The 18,292-nt window shown below is 40.1% G+C and overlaps 1 protein-coding gene across 4 annotated transcripts in view; it reads left to right on the plus strand.

Annotated features, from left to right (window-relative positions):
* LOC127629100 (formin-like protein 3) overlaps window positions 1-18,292 on the plus strand; it is a 75,716-nt gene that overhangs the window by 49,830 nt on the left and 7,594 nt on the right. For 2 of the 4 annotated variants that reach the window (XM_052106159.1, XM_052106162.1), the window contains 14 exons: window positions 1,417-1,518; window positions 7,102-7,456; window positions 9,435-9,524; window positions 9,656-9,780; window positions 9,886-10,088; window positions 10,452-10,686; window positions 10,824-10,892; window positions 10,999-11,079; window positions 11,152-11,281; window positions 12,716-12,876; window positions 12,966-13,067; window positions 13,624-13,716; window positions 14,701-14,824; window positions 16,741-16,872. In XM_052106159.1, the coding sequence (XP_051962119.1) occupies window positions 1,417-1,518; window positions 7,102-7,456; window positions 9,435-9,524; window positions 9,656-9,780; window positions 9,886-10,088; window positions 10,452-10,686; window positions 10,824-10,892; window positions 10,999-11,079; window positions 11,152-11,281; window positions 12,716-12,876; window positions 12,966-13,067; window positions 13,624-13,716; window positions 14,701-14,824; window positions 16,741-16,832 (1,962 nt within the window). In that variant the 3' untranslated portion in view covers window positions 16,833-16,872. Of the gene's footprint in view, window positions 1-1,416; window positions 1,519-7,101; window positions 7,457-9,434; window positions 9,525-9,655; window positions 9,781-9,885; window positions 10,089-10,451; window positions 10,687-10,823; window positions 10,893-10,998; window positions 11,080-11,151; window positions 11,282-12,715; window positions 12,877-12,965; window positions 13,068-13,623; window positions 13,717-14,700; window positions 14,825-16,740; window positions 16,873-17,381; window positions 17,428-18,292 lie in introns of all 4 variants that reach the window. The other 2 variants (XM_052106160.1, XM_052106161.1) reach the window with 2 other exon arrangements.

Consider the following 18,292-nt stretch of genomic DNA (forward strand, 5'->3'; position numbering starts at 1 on the left):
ATGCTGGAATTAGCATAACAGAGATATGGTCTGAGTAGCCGAGGTGGGGGCGGGGCTCTGCCCTATACGTGCCTGGGATGTTTGTGTAAACAAGATCAAGCGTGTTCACCCCTCTTGTTGCAAAGTCCACATACTGATGGAATTTAGGGAGCACTGTCTTCGCATGGTTGAAATCTCCGGCGACAATAAACAGTCCATCAGGGTGAGCGTTCTGCAATTCACTAATAGCCCCATACAGTTCACCGAGCACTTCCTTAGCGTTAGCGCAGTGCATAGCACTGTTGTATTGCTTGTTTATTTGGGTTACTGTCACCTTCGTGTCAGTTTTGACCAGTCTGGCCATTTTCCTCTGACCTCTGTCATTAACAAGCCATTTTTTTCTGCAGAACTGCTGCATTTTTTTTTCTTTTCGCACCATTCTCTATACACTCTAGAGACTGTTGAGATCAGAGATCAATACTCAAACCAGCCCATCTGGCACCAAAAATCATGCCACAGTTGAAATCATTAAGATAAAAAAAAATGTATATATAGATGTACAGGTGTACCTAATAAAGTTGCCGGTGAGTGTGTGTATATATATATGTGTGTGTGTGTGTGTGTGTGTGTGTGTGTGTGTGTGTGGGGTATTTTTTTAATATATATTATATATTTTATTTTAATATACAATATATATATAATGATAATATGATTCAGTCTTACAGTCTGTGATGTCAGTCTGTCATGTAGCTCTCATCAGAGTTGAGGCAGAGTTCAGGTTAGATAGGGTTTGTCCCTGGTATTCACCCACAACATAATACCACTTGCATAGCTTAATCATTTACTTTTTTGTGCAGAGGTATTAAGCTAGCAAAATAATTTGACTATCATTCAGTCTTATTGGACTTAAAACGTTTTATACTAAGAGCTTGCATAAGTCTGAGCATTGTCTTTGTGCATACAAAACTGATTTCAGTCTGCACTGGCTGTAAGTGGCAGCTTGAAAAAAATCCCTCAGATTGTTCCACTGATCTTCACTCAGTTGTGGGCTTATCTGTTATCTTGAAATGACCAGAGAATCACACCTTCTGCTCTCACTGTGGGAGGTGGACTGAATTCCCTAAATATTCTACTATGTGTGTAATCCCTGCTGCTTCAAAAGTGAAAGTGATGCTGCCTCATCTGCTGTGTCATACTTCTGGAAATATTCTCATTATTTATCAGAAAGAGAGAGAGAGAGAGAGAGAGAGAGAGAGACAGAGACAGAGAGAGAGACAGACAGATAAACACACGCTTAAAAGGGTATAGGATAGATGCCCAGGATGTTGTTTGTAGGATCAATGTCTATAATTCTGCCTCTCCTACTTCACTTAATTGGTTTTCCTCTTCTCACTTTTTTTTTTTTTACTATATCTCCACCTGCTCATATTATTCTAGGTGACAGAGAAGCTTCTCGATGTTGAAAATGAGACCATGATGAAGGTAGCGGACCTTGAGAAGCAACTTTTACACAAAGACAAGGAACTGACAGACATCAAGGTAGGGCACATTCTCTGCATCATCATATTTATAGTAAATTATCACACTGACTAATGATCTTGACATGTTTTATAACTCTTGTAATGTTGCAGTTGTTCAGTATGTACTGTAGTATATAGTAGTAATATATTGGAGAACTGTACTTAGGAAATTAAAGAAATATGAGAGCAAGATATTAAAGGAGGCATACACTGACGGCCAAAAGTTTTAAATAATGTACAGGTTTTGCTATTTCGGAAGGAAATTGGTACTTTAATTCACCAAAGTGGTATTCAACTGATCACAAAGTATAATCAGAACATTGCTGATATAAAAAAACAGCAATATCACTATTTGAAAAAAAATTGAAAATAAAGTTTTTTGACTAAATCTAGACAGGCCCTATTTCCAGCAGCCATCACTCCAACATCTTATCCTTGAGGAATCCTGCTAAATTGCTAATTTGGTACTAGAAAATCACTTGCCATTATATCAAACACAGTTGAAAGCTATTTGTTTCATTAAATGAAGCTTAACATTGTCTTTGTTTTTGAGTTGCCACAGTATGCAATAGACTGGCATGTCTTAAGATCAATATTAGGTCAAAAATGGCAAAAAAAGAAACTGCTTTCTCTAGAAACTCATCAGTCAATCATTGTTTTGAGGAATGAAGGCTATGCAATGCTTGAAATTGCCAAAAAAAACGTATTAGTTACTGTTGAAACCACCATTCCCTGATGGAGGGAATGAGATGTTGTGTTGATGTAGTGACACTAGGGGTCGCTCTTGGGAGCCCCAAACACCTCTGATCTTTGAGAAAAGGCCAATAGGATTTGGCAAGTGGAATTTGCATGCCACTCCTCCGGACATACGGGTATAAAAGGAGCTGGCTCGCAACCACTCATTCAGGCTTTGCGCTGAGGAGCCAAGACAGGGTCCTGGCCATTTCAGAGGATAGTACTGCGTTGTGGCAAGAGGGACAGAACGTCTCATTCCCTTCATCAGGGAACGGAGGTTACAGCGGTAACCAAGACGTTCCCTATCTGTCACTCACTCTACGTTGTGTCGATGTAGTGGCACTAGGGGTCCCTATACGAAATGCCACAACCAGCTGAACTGTGTTATGTGGACTAACGGTGCAGGTGCAGGCAAGCCTCTGCATGCCTAATAGCAGGTGCATCCGGTCTGCACGTAACCTCAACGCCCCAAGAATGTTGCACAGTCCCTCACACCCCGGGGGTGTTTTTTCTCCCACAAAGTGAAAATGTTTTCAGCTGGGGCCCTATGTATTCACGTTGGGGAAGATGTTCTTTCCCTAATAGGAAAAGACACAGCGGAGACCACATCCTGCCCGAAGGGGAGGATAACATGTGGCAAATACATCACTTGGGCTTACCAGACACAAGTGGAAGAAGCCCCGTGATAGGTCCTACACAAAGGGAAACCGAACAGTGGAAAATAAATCACAGGGGGATACCACAGGTAACTAGCAGATGTGGAGCACCTACCCCAGTACAGGGGATAGTAGCACACATACTGGGCCAGGCTTCGAATTCTTCCACCGAATTCACTAGCTGTAGGGCTGAGGAAGAACATCCAGGGTTCACCATCTCGTGAACTTGTATGGGGGAAAAAGTGCACGTCTTCCCCTCAGGGAGGGGAAAGGCACTGTGCGCAAGTGGTACACCCAGCCAGCTGGCCACATACTTACCTGCTTGTACCTCTTAACACACAGGACAAAACCGGCTCAACCTGGAGATTATGAAATCTCGCAAAGGTATTGGGTGTTGCCCAGCCCGCCGCTCTGCAGATGTCTGCTAGAGAGGCACCTTTGACTAGTGCCCAGGGGGATGCCACACTCCTGGTGGAGTGTGCTTGTAGTCCCAAAGGGGAGGGCACGCCTTGGGCCTGGTATGCCAAAGTAATGGCATCCACGATCCAGTGGGCAAGCCTCTGTTTGGAGACAGTATTCCCTTTCCGCTGTCCCCCAAAGCAGACAAAGAGCTGCTCAGAGCATCTAAAGCTCTGCGTGTGGTCCAATAGATGTGCAAAGCATGCACCGGACACAGCAACAACAAGGCTGGATCTGCCTCCTCTCGGTGCAGCGCTTGCAGGCTCACCACATGATCCCTAAAAGGGGTTGTGTGAACCTTGGGCACATAGGTTGAGTCGGTGTCTCAAGACTACGTGAGAGTACAACGGACCAAACTTCAGGCCGGTGTCTCTGACAGAGAACGTCTGCAGGTCCCCAACCCTCTTGATGGACGTGAGCGCAGTCAGGAGGGCAGTCTTCAAGGAGAGAGCCTTTAGCTCAACTGACTCTAGGGGCTCAAAGGGTGCCCTCCGCAGGCCCAGCAGGACCACAGAGAGATCCCATGAGGGAATGAGGCATGGCCTGGGAGGATTCAAACTTCTAGCACCTCTAAGGAACCTGATGATCATGTCATGCTTCCCCAGGGACTTACCGTCCACCGCATCATGGTGTGCTGCTATAGAGGCCACATAGATGGCCGTAAACACCGGTTGTATGAACCAGGGAGTGTGGAAACCGCTCTTTTCTTGAAAATGTGGGTACTGCAGCCCCTTGGGCATGCGGCGAAATAAAAACATAAGGGAACAAAGGATTTTCCTCCCGGCCCTCCACCGGGAGTTGGAGTGGTCTGTGTACCAGCTCTGGTGTTCCAGCGGGCCTCTTCCTCCCTGGGTTGTCCATCTCAGTGGCACTTGGATGCCTTCTTGGGGCACCAGATCGTGAGACGGGGGGGAGTCAGCTTCCTGAGGGGGAATCTATGTCTGGGCTGAGTGGTTGGCTCAGGCTGCAGCCGCAGGGGGATGCCCTCGATGTGTTGGATGGCCTCCATCTGATTCTTCACCGCTGAGAACTGCTAGGCAAAATCCTCAACAGTGTTGCTGAATAGGCTGATCTGGAAGATGGCAGCGTCAAAAAAGCGAACCTTGTCAGCATCCTTCATCTCAACCAGTTTAAGCCATAGGTGGTGCTCCTGGAACACCAATGTGGACATCGCCTGCCCAAGAGACTGCGCTGTGACCTTTGTTGATTGTAGGGCGAGGTCAGTCGCCAAGTGCAGCTCCTGCATCACTCCCGGGTCAGTACTACCCACGTGCAGCTCTTTCAATGCCTTGGCCTGGCGTACTTGCAGGAGGCCCATGGAATGCCGGGTGGAGGTGGCCTGTCCAGCGGCACTGTAAGCCTTGGGCGTCAGAGACGACGTAGACTTAAAGGCCCTGGATGGGAGTCTCGGGCCATTCTGCCCGGTGGTGGCATTTTGCGAGCCCAAGTGCAACACAACCGCCTTATCCACCTGAGGAATCTCTGTATACCCCCTAGTCGCCCCACCGTCGAGGGTATTGAGAGCAGAGGAACCCAGAATTCGGGTCCGGGCAGTAAAAGGTGCCTGCCATGACTTTGTGAGTTCCTGGTGCGCCTCCATAAGAATGGAACCGAGATGGCCGTGGCTGTGAGCGGCGCTCTGAACCCAGGAACCCGTCATCAAGCCGTGAGGGCTCAGGGCAGGGTGGAGGGTTCCACTCCAACCGACACTCACGGCAAATCGGGAAAGCATGGCCGTCAGCTCCACTTCAGCTTCAGACTGGGCGACCACACCAAAAGGTGGGAACCCAGTCGAGTCCTCCGTGTCCGACTGTGCCAACCCACTCTCCGATGCTGTGATCGAGAGCTCATCCTGCTCTCGAGCCCCGAACGAGACATTAAACTCGCCCTGAGGCGAGCTAACGTGTCTCATCCCAGAACTCAACTGGGGCAAATGAGCATACTGGGGAATGGGAGGTCTGTACCTGGTGTCCCATTGGGGTCCTCAAATCACCCCCAGCACTAACCGTTCCAGCCTCGTACCCGTAGGTAGAAGGACCAGGGCAGGGAGCGGCTAGAGTGGCTTTCATCCGGAAGAAGGAAAGCCGCAACCGCAACCACAACATTGCCATTGTCATGTTCTCGCAGTGAGAACATGAACCATCCACGAGCGCTGCCTCAACGTGACTATAGCCCAAAGACAACGATCGTGGCCATCAGAAATTGAGAGATAGCGACTGCATCCAGGAACTACACACGGATGGAAAGGCATCTTTAAAAATATGCTCTCCATCAGTGTGAACACTTTTAGAGGAAAACAAACTCTTTTATAAGAATTTATACTCTCTTAGCTGTCGAAGGGCCCAGGGGCGTACTCTGCACTAGTCATGCACGAGGGGGAGAAAGTCGCTGAAATGCGCCATATATCCAACAGCATACACTTTTCATGAGGTGAATGGAATGGCAGTGGAACTCGCTGCTCAACACCGCTCAGCTCTGAAGAAAAAATCGGAATAAGTGGTTGCAAGCCAGCTCCTTTTATACACGTATGTCCGGGGGAGTGGCTTGCAAATTCTACTGGCCAATTCCCATTGGCCTTTTCTCAAAGATCAGAGGTGTTTGGGGCTCCCAAGAGCGACCCCTTGTGTCACTACATCAACACAATGTCGAGTGAGTGACAGATAGGGAACTGAAGATTTTATACATAGATATACACCACAGTCTTCAAAGACAAATGACAACTGGCTCTAACAAGGAAATGAAATACTTTGAAATACTTTGTCCTATTTTACAAATGTAATTTCAACATGATCACACAGGAAATCGAAATGCTGCTTTGGAATGTTCATGAACCCTGAAGTCGAACCCATCTCCCATCACCCATTTGATCCATCTGACACATTCCAACTCTATTTAGCAAATGTACTTGTTCAAACATATTTAAAGTTAATTATGCTTTGTTCAGCATAGTTGCAGTCGCTAGTAGAGGCAGCAAATACGAGAGCAGCACGAGACAACACACTCCCGCATGCAGCGTGTTACGATTCTTTACCGCAAAGTGGTCTGTTCTTTCCAATATGGAATCAACTGCTCACCCGTTTTTTGTTGTTGTTGTTGTTTTTTTTTTTTAGATCTACTGATATGTAGTAGTGATTTTGCTTAGTTTTGTTAAAAAGCTGTATACACAGGTTTTATTCTGAATCTGGAATCAAATGCTCCAAATCAACATCAACATCAACACTGATCAATATATCATACAACTTGAGATCAAAAGACCACTCAAACAACACACTGTAAAAGGTGTCACTGTCATTTATTTATGTATGTGTACCCTTTTTGTTTATTCAGCATGTATTTTTATTTTGTGTGTTTTTTTTGTTTTTCTTTTGGAAAAAAAATTCTAGCAAATATACAGTGGGATTAATTAGTGAATTAGTGAATTTTACTCCACTGACTGTTAAGTTGAGGGTTGTGTTTTAGATAAGGGTGTATGGTTAATAAAATATGCATTTCTGTTTACTGTATTCCATTTACAAGAATACAACTCTCTTTTGGTCCCACCCTGTGGGCATTCACCTCAACAACACTTCCAGTTTCGGCCACTGGGGCATTGGTTTGAATTTTGGTTAGAACAGACCGATTTTAGCAGTAGAACTTTCAACCGCATGTGGCCAATTTTACAGTGTGATCAGTCTGGTCAGGTGACCTCACTAACTACAAGGCCTAAGGAGAAGCATATTTATCTGACTATTCTTTCCCTCTTGACTGTGTAGGAGACATATGAGTCAGCCAGCTCACAGGTGCACACACTGCGGCGGATGATCCAGGAGAAAGATGCTGCTTTCCAGAGGCACAACAACATTGAGAAGCGTTTGTTAGAGCTGGAGCAGCAGGGCACCATCCGTTTGCACAAACAGCCTGATGGGGACATTGCTATTGAGACCCTGGGTGGTAGTGGCGGAGGGGTAGTTGGTGTGGCAGCAGTTGGAGCTCTTCTAGCAGACTTGGGTTCACTTACTGCAGGGTTAATTGGGAGCGAAGTTCTTGGTGTCAGTTCACCTGCTGCTGTTGAAGCTGTTGCACTGCCTCCACCTCCACCTCCACCTGCCCCACCCCTTCCCTCAGAAGGTACTAAACCAGGGAACTAGTCAGGGTAGATGACATATTTGATTTGACTTGAATAAAAATAATGAAAGTGAGAGTCAGACATACAGTTTGCTTAATAGGTTGCACTGTCTTTAGGTCATGTCGTATTTTCACAATCCAAATTATTTGTCCACTTCTTTGGAAAGACGTATTTTTTATATTGCATAAGCTGAATGATTGACACCTAGGCATACAACAATACAACTTATTGAACAGAATGTACACCTATTCCTTTAATTTGTGTTGACTAAGGTCTATAGAACAGATGTTGATACACAGCTGACTTTTTGTTTGTGATTTTGGACTATATAGTATAGTGAAAACCTCCTTATTAGAGAGTCTTTATTACTACTTACAGCTGTTGTAGAGTAGGATTAATATTGAAAAACAATGCTCAGCTGCACACTTTGTTCACTTTGAGTTACAATCATTCAAACGTATAAGTCATCGCAAGCTTAGCAGGAAGAGGGAAAAGTCAAGGGTGTTTCCTTTGACTAAGGAGCAGTTTCTGCCGAGGAAACAGCTGGACTAGAGCTAAATAAATATCAGAGTGCTAAAAGAGATTTAATAAATGGCTCAACGAGTGCATTAACATGCATGATATTAAACTGATTATGTTTAACCCTGTAAAGCCTGACATATGAAAGAATTGTCCGAAAATGTTAAGTATTTTTTTACGTTAAACTATTTTTAGTACCATTAGACAAACTATAAAAAGAAATCATAAAAACTAAAAACTGTTGCATATTTTCTTTATGAATCATATTTCATATTATCAGAGGACTCCCTGGGCTTTTCAGTGATACCAAGTTTAGCCATGACAACTTCCTCTCCTTGGTCTTTAAATATGGATTTAAAGGTAGCACAGTTTAATTCAGCACATCATATAATAAAATATTATTTTTTCAATAAACAATCCAATAAACATTTATCATATGCATTTTATGCACCAAACACTATGTTGGCATTTAAAAAAGGGAACTGATATAACTTTCTTCCCAAGGTCTCAGGAACTTATGATAAGATGACGTCATAATAGCTTGTAATGTAAAATAATGAGATCTTTATAATGACAGAGCAGGCTAAATATATATTCACAAGAAATTCAAAGAAATATTAGTTTATACTTTAAATATATCTTATAAAAATATATGTCAGAATTTTCAAAATGTTGAACAATTTTTTGTGGTGGACATGAATGTAATGTAATGGTGATTGAGAGAAATACCTTAAAAACCTGTTGTATTTTATATGATGCATGCAATTTCAACTGGCTTTTTCAATAAAATAATATAAAACATTTTAATCAAACATAAGTTGCTTATATTCAGCAAATACAACATAATCATTACTGTCACTTTTACTTTATTAAAATAAGCTGTCATTTATCCCAACATAAGAGTCATTTTTCGCGCAAGTCCACGGCCAATTTAAACAGATCAATATAAACATTGAAACCACTTTTTTCACAAATAACCACTAGATGGTGCCATAAACATGTGAACCTTACGTACATACCATATGTTTTTTTGTCTTTTCAGCTTAAACAGAGTGTAAAACAGGAGTTTCATTAAACATTGCATATCATATTTGATACACACGGCGTAATAGGGTTAATAACCTGACAATACAAAAAAATCATGTTTATGCCTTAAACTGTATTATTTTATCAGGTAAAGGCCATAAACAGTGTAAGCAAAACTCCTATTTTTTATTCCTTTTACCCTCATTTCACTCTGCATGTAAACATTTTTACTAGTGTGCAAGTTTAGTCAACTTGCATGCCATGACTGTTTACATTTTTATGTCAAAACATAAGAAAAACTACAAGTTTTTCCTCACTGTTTCCTGCAGGTTTTTTATAATGATCTGATTTTTGCACATCATCCGTGTTTTGTTGTACACATAAACACACTCAGTGAAGCATAAACTAATTTATTTTCAAATGCAATTTTTACAGTGGAATCTGTTCCTATTCCTCCTCCTCCACCTCCTCCTCCTCCTCTCCCTGGACCATCACCATCAGTCATCCTCAGTGTTGGCTTATCAGGTATGTCATAATTACATATAGTTTTACTATAGTACTGACGTTATTCAAGGGATCTTGACAATATTATATGCTTTCTGAGTTTGTGATGGTAATGTTCTCCCCAAAGTGATCTGATATCTGTTGTCGTGCAGCCATCCGCATTAAGAAGCCCATAAAAACCAAGTTCCGTCTTCCTGTCTTCAACTGGTCTGCACTGAAACCAAACCAGATCAACGGCACCGTCTTCAACGAGATCGATGATGAGCGTGTGCTTGAGGTGATACTGAGAGCGATTCAGATTTGCACTCACTATTCTGTCATTTAGCATTTTCCACCATCCATCTCCTCCCATGCCATCTGCTCTCGTTCTGTTGCATTGTAGGAGTTGGATCTTGAGAAGTTCGAGGAGCTGTTCAAGACAAAGTCTCAAGGATCTGTGGTAGATCTGTTGTGCTCGAAGAATAAGGTCTCTCAAAAGGCCGTGAACAAAGTGCAGCTGCTGGATGCCAATCGCTCAAAGAACTTGGCCATCACTCTGCGGAAGGCCAACAAGACCACGGAGGAAATCTGCAAAGCCATTCAAACGTATGCATAAATGCTCTTTTCCACTACTGCACTCGTTTTAATCTTGAGATGTTGCTTTTCCAATCAAATCTTTGTTTTCTATATACAGTGGGGTAAAAAATCTAATCCCTTATGAATGCATCTTATTTGCAATTTTCTAATTGAATACTGTTTTTTTTTTCATTACAAATTCTATTATCAGCATAACAATTGCAATTACGAATAATAACATTTCTTTGTTTTAAATTTTTCAAAATTGTAAAAATGTATTTCCTCGATTAAATTAGATTTTCAATCCCAGATCTTCAGTGTGGAATCTTGAACCCTACTGTATATATTCAGTCTAAGATGAAAATGACATGATATCCATGTTACCGATTCCAGGTTTGATCTGAAGGCTCTGCCGGTGGACTTTGTGGAATGTCTGATGCGGTTCCTGCCCACGGAGGCTGAGAGTAAACTACTGCGTCAGTACGAGCGGGAGAGGAGACCTCTGGACCAGCTGGCTGAGGAAGACCGTTTCATGCTCCTCTATAGCAAGATCGAGCGCCTCACTCAGAGAATGAACATTATTACATTTGTGGGCAACTTCAGTGATAATGTCAACATGATGACCCCGGTGAGAGAACACAATGAGTCAGGGCCCTGATTGATACTGTCAACCAATGTTGTGGTAACATAATCATTTCCATGCCATAACGTTGTGGTAACGTAAATCATTTCAAGATTTAACATGTTTTCATTTTGAATCCATAGCAACTCAATGCCATTATTGCAGCATCAGCTTCAGTGAAGTCCTCACCAAAGTTAAAGAAAATTCTTGAAGTACGTATCTCATGTTTCATGCTTGCTTCTCTTGCTCAATATAAAGACTTAAAATCATCACTTTGTCTATCTTTATTCTCATTTGCCCATATTTGCCTCCACACAGATCATTCTCGCTCTGGGAAACTACATGAACAGTAGCAAAAGAGGCTCTGTGTATGGTTTCAAACTGCAGAGTCTGGATCTGGTGAGTTTTGGGATTTAAATTATAGTTGCATAAATAGCTGTTCTTACGCATGCTGATGTTGCTCTTTCTCAGCTGCTAGAAACGAAGTCTACTGACCGGAAGATGACACTGCTCCATTACATTGCTCTCGTCGTGAAGGAGAAATATCCTAAACTGGCTACCTTCTACAATGAACTGCACTTTGTTGATAAAGCTGCAGCAGGTCTGGACCATAAAAACCTTGTCATGACAGATACCATATTTAATCTATAGTGAATGAAAAAGAGGCTGTAAGAGAAACTAATACAGACTGATACAGTACATATGTACTTCTACCTTCTATACTTTGAAGTCACATCAAATTTTCACAGCCAATGTTTTTTTGGAAAGACATTGCATGAGTTCACTGGTTCATATAATCCTGGATTACATTAAACCTAGAACGCATGACTCAAAAAACCTACACGAATGCATAAAGAGGGTCAAAATGACTCTGGAATTCAATGGATTTCTTCCAAGAAAAGGTTTATATCTTTATCTCAAGATCTTTATCTTACATCGTTCAAAACAGTTTTAATGTTCAATTCATATATATTTGTTCACTTTTAATGTTTTAAAATGAAAATATAAAATTCAGTATTCTTTAAAATAACTTAAACTTTAACTGACTCTTTCTGAGCTTTAATCACGAACACATTCAAAACATCTAATAATGCAGAAAGTGTTCTCCACTGGAATGTTCTATCTGCTGTCATCTGCTTCTCATTAAAACACCAAACAACTACTCAAATATTGGTCACAAGGACAGTCATCTCCAGCACAACCTGGTTTGTAGTCGACTCCAAAAGACTCCAAAGCCATTATGGGTGTCTCATTGAACATTTCCAAAGCCTCCTCTGTTGTATATGTGAGTATATTTGGCTAATAGTTAACTTGCTAATTGTTTGCATGCTATCTGAATTAGAATATTTGATTGTTTATGCTTCAAAATTGGTCATATATTTTAAAAAAGTTTAGAAAATATGGTTATTTAGTAATATATACAAAACAAAACAACAAAACTTGTCAACTTGCTTTAATGTGCTAGCTACCCAAGTATTAGCTCTAGTAGCTAGCTTGCTAGCTGATTTAAAATATAATTGAAAATATCTGAATGTCAGCGCTTCAAAATGTATCTGTCATAAATTTAAAAAAGCTAAAAATGTATTAAAATACCACGTGCAGTCAAAATTCCATAAAATGCATATGGGTCATATTTGACCCCTTTTTATGCAGTTGTGGGGTAGCGATGGAATTTATTTATTTATTTTCTGAAACTGTGTCAAATAAATATGAAAATGACATTGGTGAGGGTCACAAACAAGATTTTCATGGAAGATCAAGGAAATAAATATATTTATTGATAAAATTTCCAAACATCATATCCCTTCGGGCCAATTTGACCCCATTTTTGCATTCTAGGGTTAAAGTAAACGGATTTGGCATGCTGTCCAAAATGTTGGGGCTCGAGCACAGGACTGGGCTAGAGCTCTGTACTTCTGTCCTTTAAACCCTCATTTTCATTCTCATTTTATTTATATATGGCATGATAATTTAGCATGGCAAATCTGATTAAAATCTGATAAACTAATTTTCTGTCTTATGATCATGGTTACAGTGTCTTTGGAGAACGTATTGTTGGATATTAAAGAGCTCGGTAAGGGTATGGATCTTGTCAGAAGAGAGTGTAGTTTGCACGACCACGCCATACTCAAAGGCTTCCTGCAGACCAGCGATACACAACTCGACAAATTGCAGAAAGATGCCAAGACCGCTGAGGTGGGTTTTCTATCCTTAAAAAAAAAATCCGTTTCAGGAAACTAAAGGGAGCAGATTATATAAATCTCTCACTGAATCTCCTTTTCCAGGAGGCCTTCAACAATGTGGTGCTGTACTTTGGCGAGAGTCCTAAGACTACGCCACCCTCTGTGTTCTTTCCAGTGTTTGTGCGCTTCATCAAAGCCTACAAGGTACGTGGTATGTTAGTGTTGGGAGTCATTTGCATGCACACTTATTATGAGATGCCTTGTTTGCATCCTTTGTTCAGTGTCATCTGTTACGTCCTTGTTTTAATGTCTTCTCTGTTGGATTGTGAGCGTCAGAGGTCTGAGGTGGAGTAGTACACGTTAGCAGAGGGTGAATAACAGGAAAAGGCAGCTGGGCTGAGATTTAAGGGCAGCTGCTGTGTTTAGACCAAGTTTTGCCTCCAATGCCTCTAACCCAGACACACACACACACACACACACACACACACACACACACACACACACACACACACACACACACACACACACACACACACACACCTCTTCCTTGCATTGTTCTGATAGTGGGTTTATGAGTCTGCATGAGGAACCACAAAAACTCCAAGATCTCTGTGTGTGTGCACATCTGTCCATATTCACATCACAATATCCCTTCTCAGAGTTTGTTGTGATTGTTTGTTGTGAGGTCACTTGTGTATGTGTAGTGTTAGGGCTTGGATCACACTCACCTCTCTGCCACACTGTGTGTTGTTTTCCGTAGGAGGCCGTGGAGGAAAACGAACAGAAGAAGAAGCAGGAGGAAGCCATGAGAGAAAAACTACTAGCACAGGAGGCCAAACAGCAGGACCCCAAGGTGCCAGAGCACAAATCACAGCGCAGAGTAAAACAAGCTGAATCTAAGATAGTGATACTTGAAATTTCACCTTTTTTTATTTCATTGATTACCAAACTAGATTGAATATGGTACATTGATATAGTTACTTGCTCCTTTAGTAAATGTGCTCAATGCTCTTGAAATGAAATTTTTTGAGTGTGCCCAAATCTGGTTTTCCATTTGTTCCTGGGTTACTTTTTTTTCAAATTTGTCCAACAATGTAAAAAAAAATTCTTTTAAATTATCAGTATTATTAATTATCATAAGTTGGGGTTGCCTGAAATTCACTGTAAAAAATACTGTAACAACGTTTCAGACATTTTTGGAATTCATTTTGGTGTCTTTATATTTTACAGTTTTTAACTGGCATAATTATAATATACTAAAGTTCTGGACGTACTAAAATCTGATTTGTAACAAGATATACTGAGTCATCATAATAATACAGGTGGCAAATGAAGGAGGCCACATGATGAATCAAAATAGTCCTTCCTATGAACAGCGTTTAATAAACAAATACTGTATAGATCATAGTGTCAGACACTCAAAGACAAAACAACATTAGAAAACATATATGCCACTATAAACATAAAAAGTAACATAAATTACTCTTATGAACATAACTGATATAAAACATAAATAGAAATCTGTATTTAAATAAAATGTTGTCAAATAAGATGCATCACACTTCATATTTGAACCTCTGAGAAAGTTCTGTTCTGTTACAGTAAATTAGAAGGTGGCTTATAATTATAAGGTTAACCAATTAACTGGTTTTAACTGTTGTATTTATTTTACAGTGTAGCATGTTCTTCCAATTCATATCAAATTTTGTGTCTTTTTTCTAGCGACACTCCTGACCAAAAGCATTCAAATAACTTTAATTTGACAAATAGAAATTCTGGTAATCTTTCATATATGTCGCAGTTCTTGTGTAATATCCATGTATTTCTCTGACTGCAGGTCCAAGCTCAGAAGAAGAGGCAGCAGCAGCATGAACTGATTGCAGAACTCCGCCGCAGACAGGCCAAAGACCACCGGCCTGTATATGAGGGCAAAGATGGCACCATTGAAGACATTATCACAGGTGGGTCTGGCAGGACTACAGGACCCATCATCCACAGGGCCAGAATCACTGTATTGGTCCACAGCTCTGCACACCAGCAGTGCACTCTGTGTTATGTTTTACAATGGCCACTGCAGCTTAATTACCACACCTTTCAAGCACACATCAGTTAAAGCGGAGACATCGCAATTTGAACAAACTCTCAGGGATCTTATTTACTTTTTTATATGAGTTAAATATAACTCAAACTAACCAAGTACTTCTCTTCATAAAGTTTGGAACACTGTGTATAGAATGCCCATAAAGGGATAGTTCAGCAGAAAATGAAAATTCTGTCATCATTTACTCCCCCTAATGTTGTTCGAAACCCGTATAACTTTCTTTCTTCCGTGCTACACAAAAGGAGATGTTAGGCAGAATGGGAGCCTTATTCACTTTCATTGCATCTTTTTCCATAATAAAGATTATTGGTGACTGAGGCGAATATTCTGCCTATTACTGACCCTCAATATGTTCCTAACTTCAATTCCAAGGAACACAAAATGAGTAATTGATGGCAGTTTTTGTTTTTATTATAGGGTGAACTATCCCTTTAAGTATGGAAATATTGCAGATGCTGTGGGGGAAATACTGGAGGTTCATAAATAATTCACCCTTGTGTGGGGGTCTTTAGGCTTAAAATACTCACTTCCTCTTTTATACAGCAATTGCAGAGAAACATCCATAAAGTCTTTAAAATGTTTACGTAATTATTTATTTATTCATTTTAATATATATGTGTTTTTCTTATTTATGAGAGACTTTTTGGTGTGGTTCGGTGAGGTCTATCCTAAGTCCAAGATTCAGGCAGTGTCACATTAATATTATATGTTTCATGGTTGGAGGTGGTTCAATTCATCCTCTGAAGTCCATCGTAGTAGACTGAAGTCACGTCTGGCTGGCACAGGCTGCAGTTAGTCATCATCACTCAGTGACACGTAGCAGTGGAGTCGAATATCAAGCAGGAATGTTGCTGGATCTGGCAGGCTCTGGTAACCTCAGTATATAAATCCCGATGTTGAGACAGGGAAACATATAGAATAATGTAAACGTAGATGCCATTCAATTTATTGCAGAGTTATAGAATAAGTGAAGTGTTTCTGGTTCCGACAGACCTAATTAAAGCAGAATAACAATGAGTTGATGGATAAATTAGGTGTATGCCTGATGTATGCCTCATCTAAATAGATGAGTCTTTAGTCTAGACGTAAGCTGAGAGAGTGTCTGAGTCCCGAACAGTGTAAGGAAGGCTATTTCATAGTTTAGAAGCCAAATAGGAAAAGGATCATAAAAAGGATTTAAACCTGGAAATACAGTTTTAGTATTGTGAACACTTTAAAACAAAGAACATTTATGATGTAAAATAATAATGATTATGAAAGAAATTAAGATTTCTAGATTAATAATCAAATATAAGCAAATTTGTGACATTATATTAACTCAGATTTCCATGCATCTATTAAAGCACACAAGATGCTCTTTGTAACATTCTCAAATCATGCTCAAATCATATTGAACATGGATAATCAGGACTTACACAAACTTGTGGAGTCTGTGATATCTCTAGTGCAATTTGTTGTTAAAGTAAAAGGGGAATACTAAGTAAATACTAAGAAATTGTGACATTCATGTTAATTCTTCAATTCAGATTTTCACTCAAATTATGCTGATAATATAATTTGTCATTTGAAAAAAATCACATTACATTATAAAAATACAAAATAATTTGTTTTATTAGTGGTGTCAGACTTTTGTACTCCACTGTATGATATAAGTTCATCACAAAAAGCCAATTTACAAGGACAAAAGTGGTTTCTCTTTTAGGAACATATGCTTGTCCTTAACCTCAGATGTAACATTTTCTCTCTTTGACTTGCCTCCCTCCCTCCCTCCCTCAGTGTTGAAGAGTGTGCCCTTCACAGCCCGCACAGCCAAACGGGGCTCACGTTTCTTCTGTGATATCAACCTCTTCGACGAGTCCATCTGCTAGCCCCCCCCAAACCCCCCCAAAACTACCCCTAATGCCGCAGGTTGTCCTGTTCTCTTACCAGTCCCAAGTGTGCATGCATACAAAACTCGCATGACCCACTGTCACTCTGATTAGCCGACATCCTCTACTAACCTAAGCACGGTGGAATAGTGGGAAACGCTATCTACGGCTGTTCACAGATCTGACAAATCTTTCTTTAGGGAATATGACAAATGAAATGAAAGTGCATTAAAATATTTGTCTGAAATCATTCAAGTTATTCCTTGGCTTCATCAATGAGCTTTACAAAAACATAATTGTTGCACGTCATTGATTTTTACACTAATGCTCATATGCTTTTTATTACTAAAAGTTAAACTGTGTAGACATTGTGTTCTAAAAGAACTGGTAAATATGTATACTCACCATAGTTGGGACTTTCTATTTACATTTGTCATATTGTCCAGAGAGATTCGGCTTCTGTAACAGTCCTTGTTATATTTCACTTGGTTTGTCATCTGCTAACTCTCACCTTTTCTCTCATAACTGTTTGTTCTACCTCTCCAGCAGAACAGGGGATTAATCTGAATATATTTGAGCACAGAATAATCAGAGGGTAAGAAAGGCATCATGGAGCTTCGTATCGCTTTGCTCCTGTCTGCCTTTTTACATGTCAGTCCAGTTGCTTTAGCAGTGCTACATTTTGTACAATGCTGTGATGCTAAAGCTTGTCTGGCCAAATGTGTAGTTTTATACTCATTACTTTTGAAAGTTAAATTAAATGTGAAAATTGCTTTTTGTATGACATTTTTTTTTTATAAAACTTTGTTGTGAATATATGATTTTTTTATTAAAAAATGTTTATACTGTAGCATAGAAAAACATACCACCTGATGGTGGTGAAAGAAAGTTTATTGATCATATTGTTTAAATGTTTATTTCGGCTTTGATTATTATTTTAGTACGTTTTTCAGTATTTGAGTCTTTTGGAAAGGGAAACAAACCTCTATTTTCTTGTAATTGGTCTCTGCTGCATGTAAAGCTTTGTTTGTTTGTCTGCTGTATCTTGGTGCTGCACTGTCTTGCTAATGTGTTTACATCCTCTGCTATATATGGTTATTCTTTATCACAAGCATGCAAATCTATGTCGGGTTCAGCGAGGTCTAAATACCTTGCTGAACACTGTTTCTATCAGTTCAGACATATGTAAAAATATGTAAAATTCTCAGTGTTTTTATTTATAATGTTAAATGGTCTTACTCAATTTTTGTGCCTTTTAGTGAGTGTGTCACTGTTAGTGGTTTAGTGTATTTTGTGCAGGGCCATTGAGGGGTGTTGTGCCCTTAATAGTACCTGAAGTTTGTACTAGCAGTTATATATATATATATATATATATATATAAAATATATAAATATATATTTATAAAGTAGATTTTTACACTTATTTTATATAAAGGAATAGTTCATCTATATATATAAAAA

Source organism: Xyrauchen texanus, chromosome 35 (assembly GCF_025860055.1).
Source record: "Xyrauchen texanus isolate HMW12.3.18 chromosome 35, RBS_HiC_50CHRs, whole genome shotgun sequence".
NCBI classification, from domain to species: domain Eukaryota; kingdom Metazoa; phylum Chordata; class Actinopteri; order Cypriniformes; family Catostomidae; genus Xyrauchen; species Xyrauchen texanus.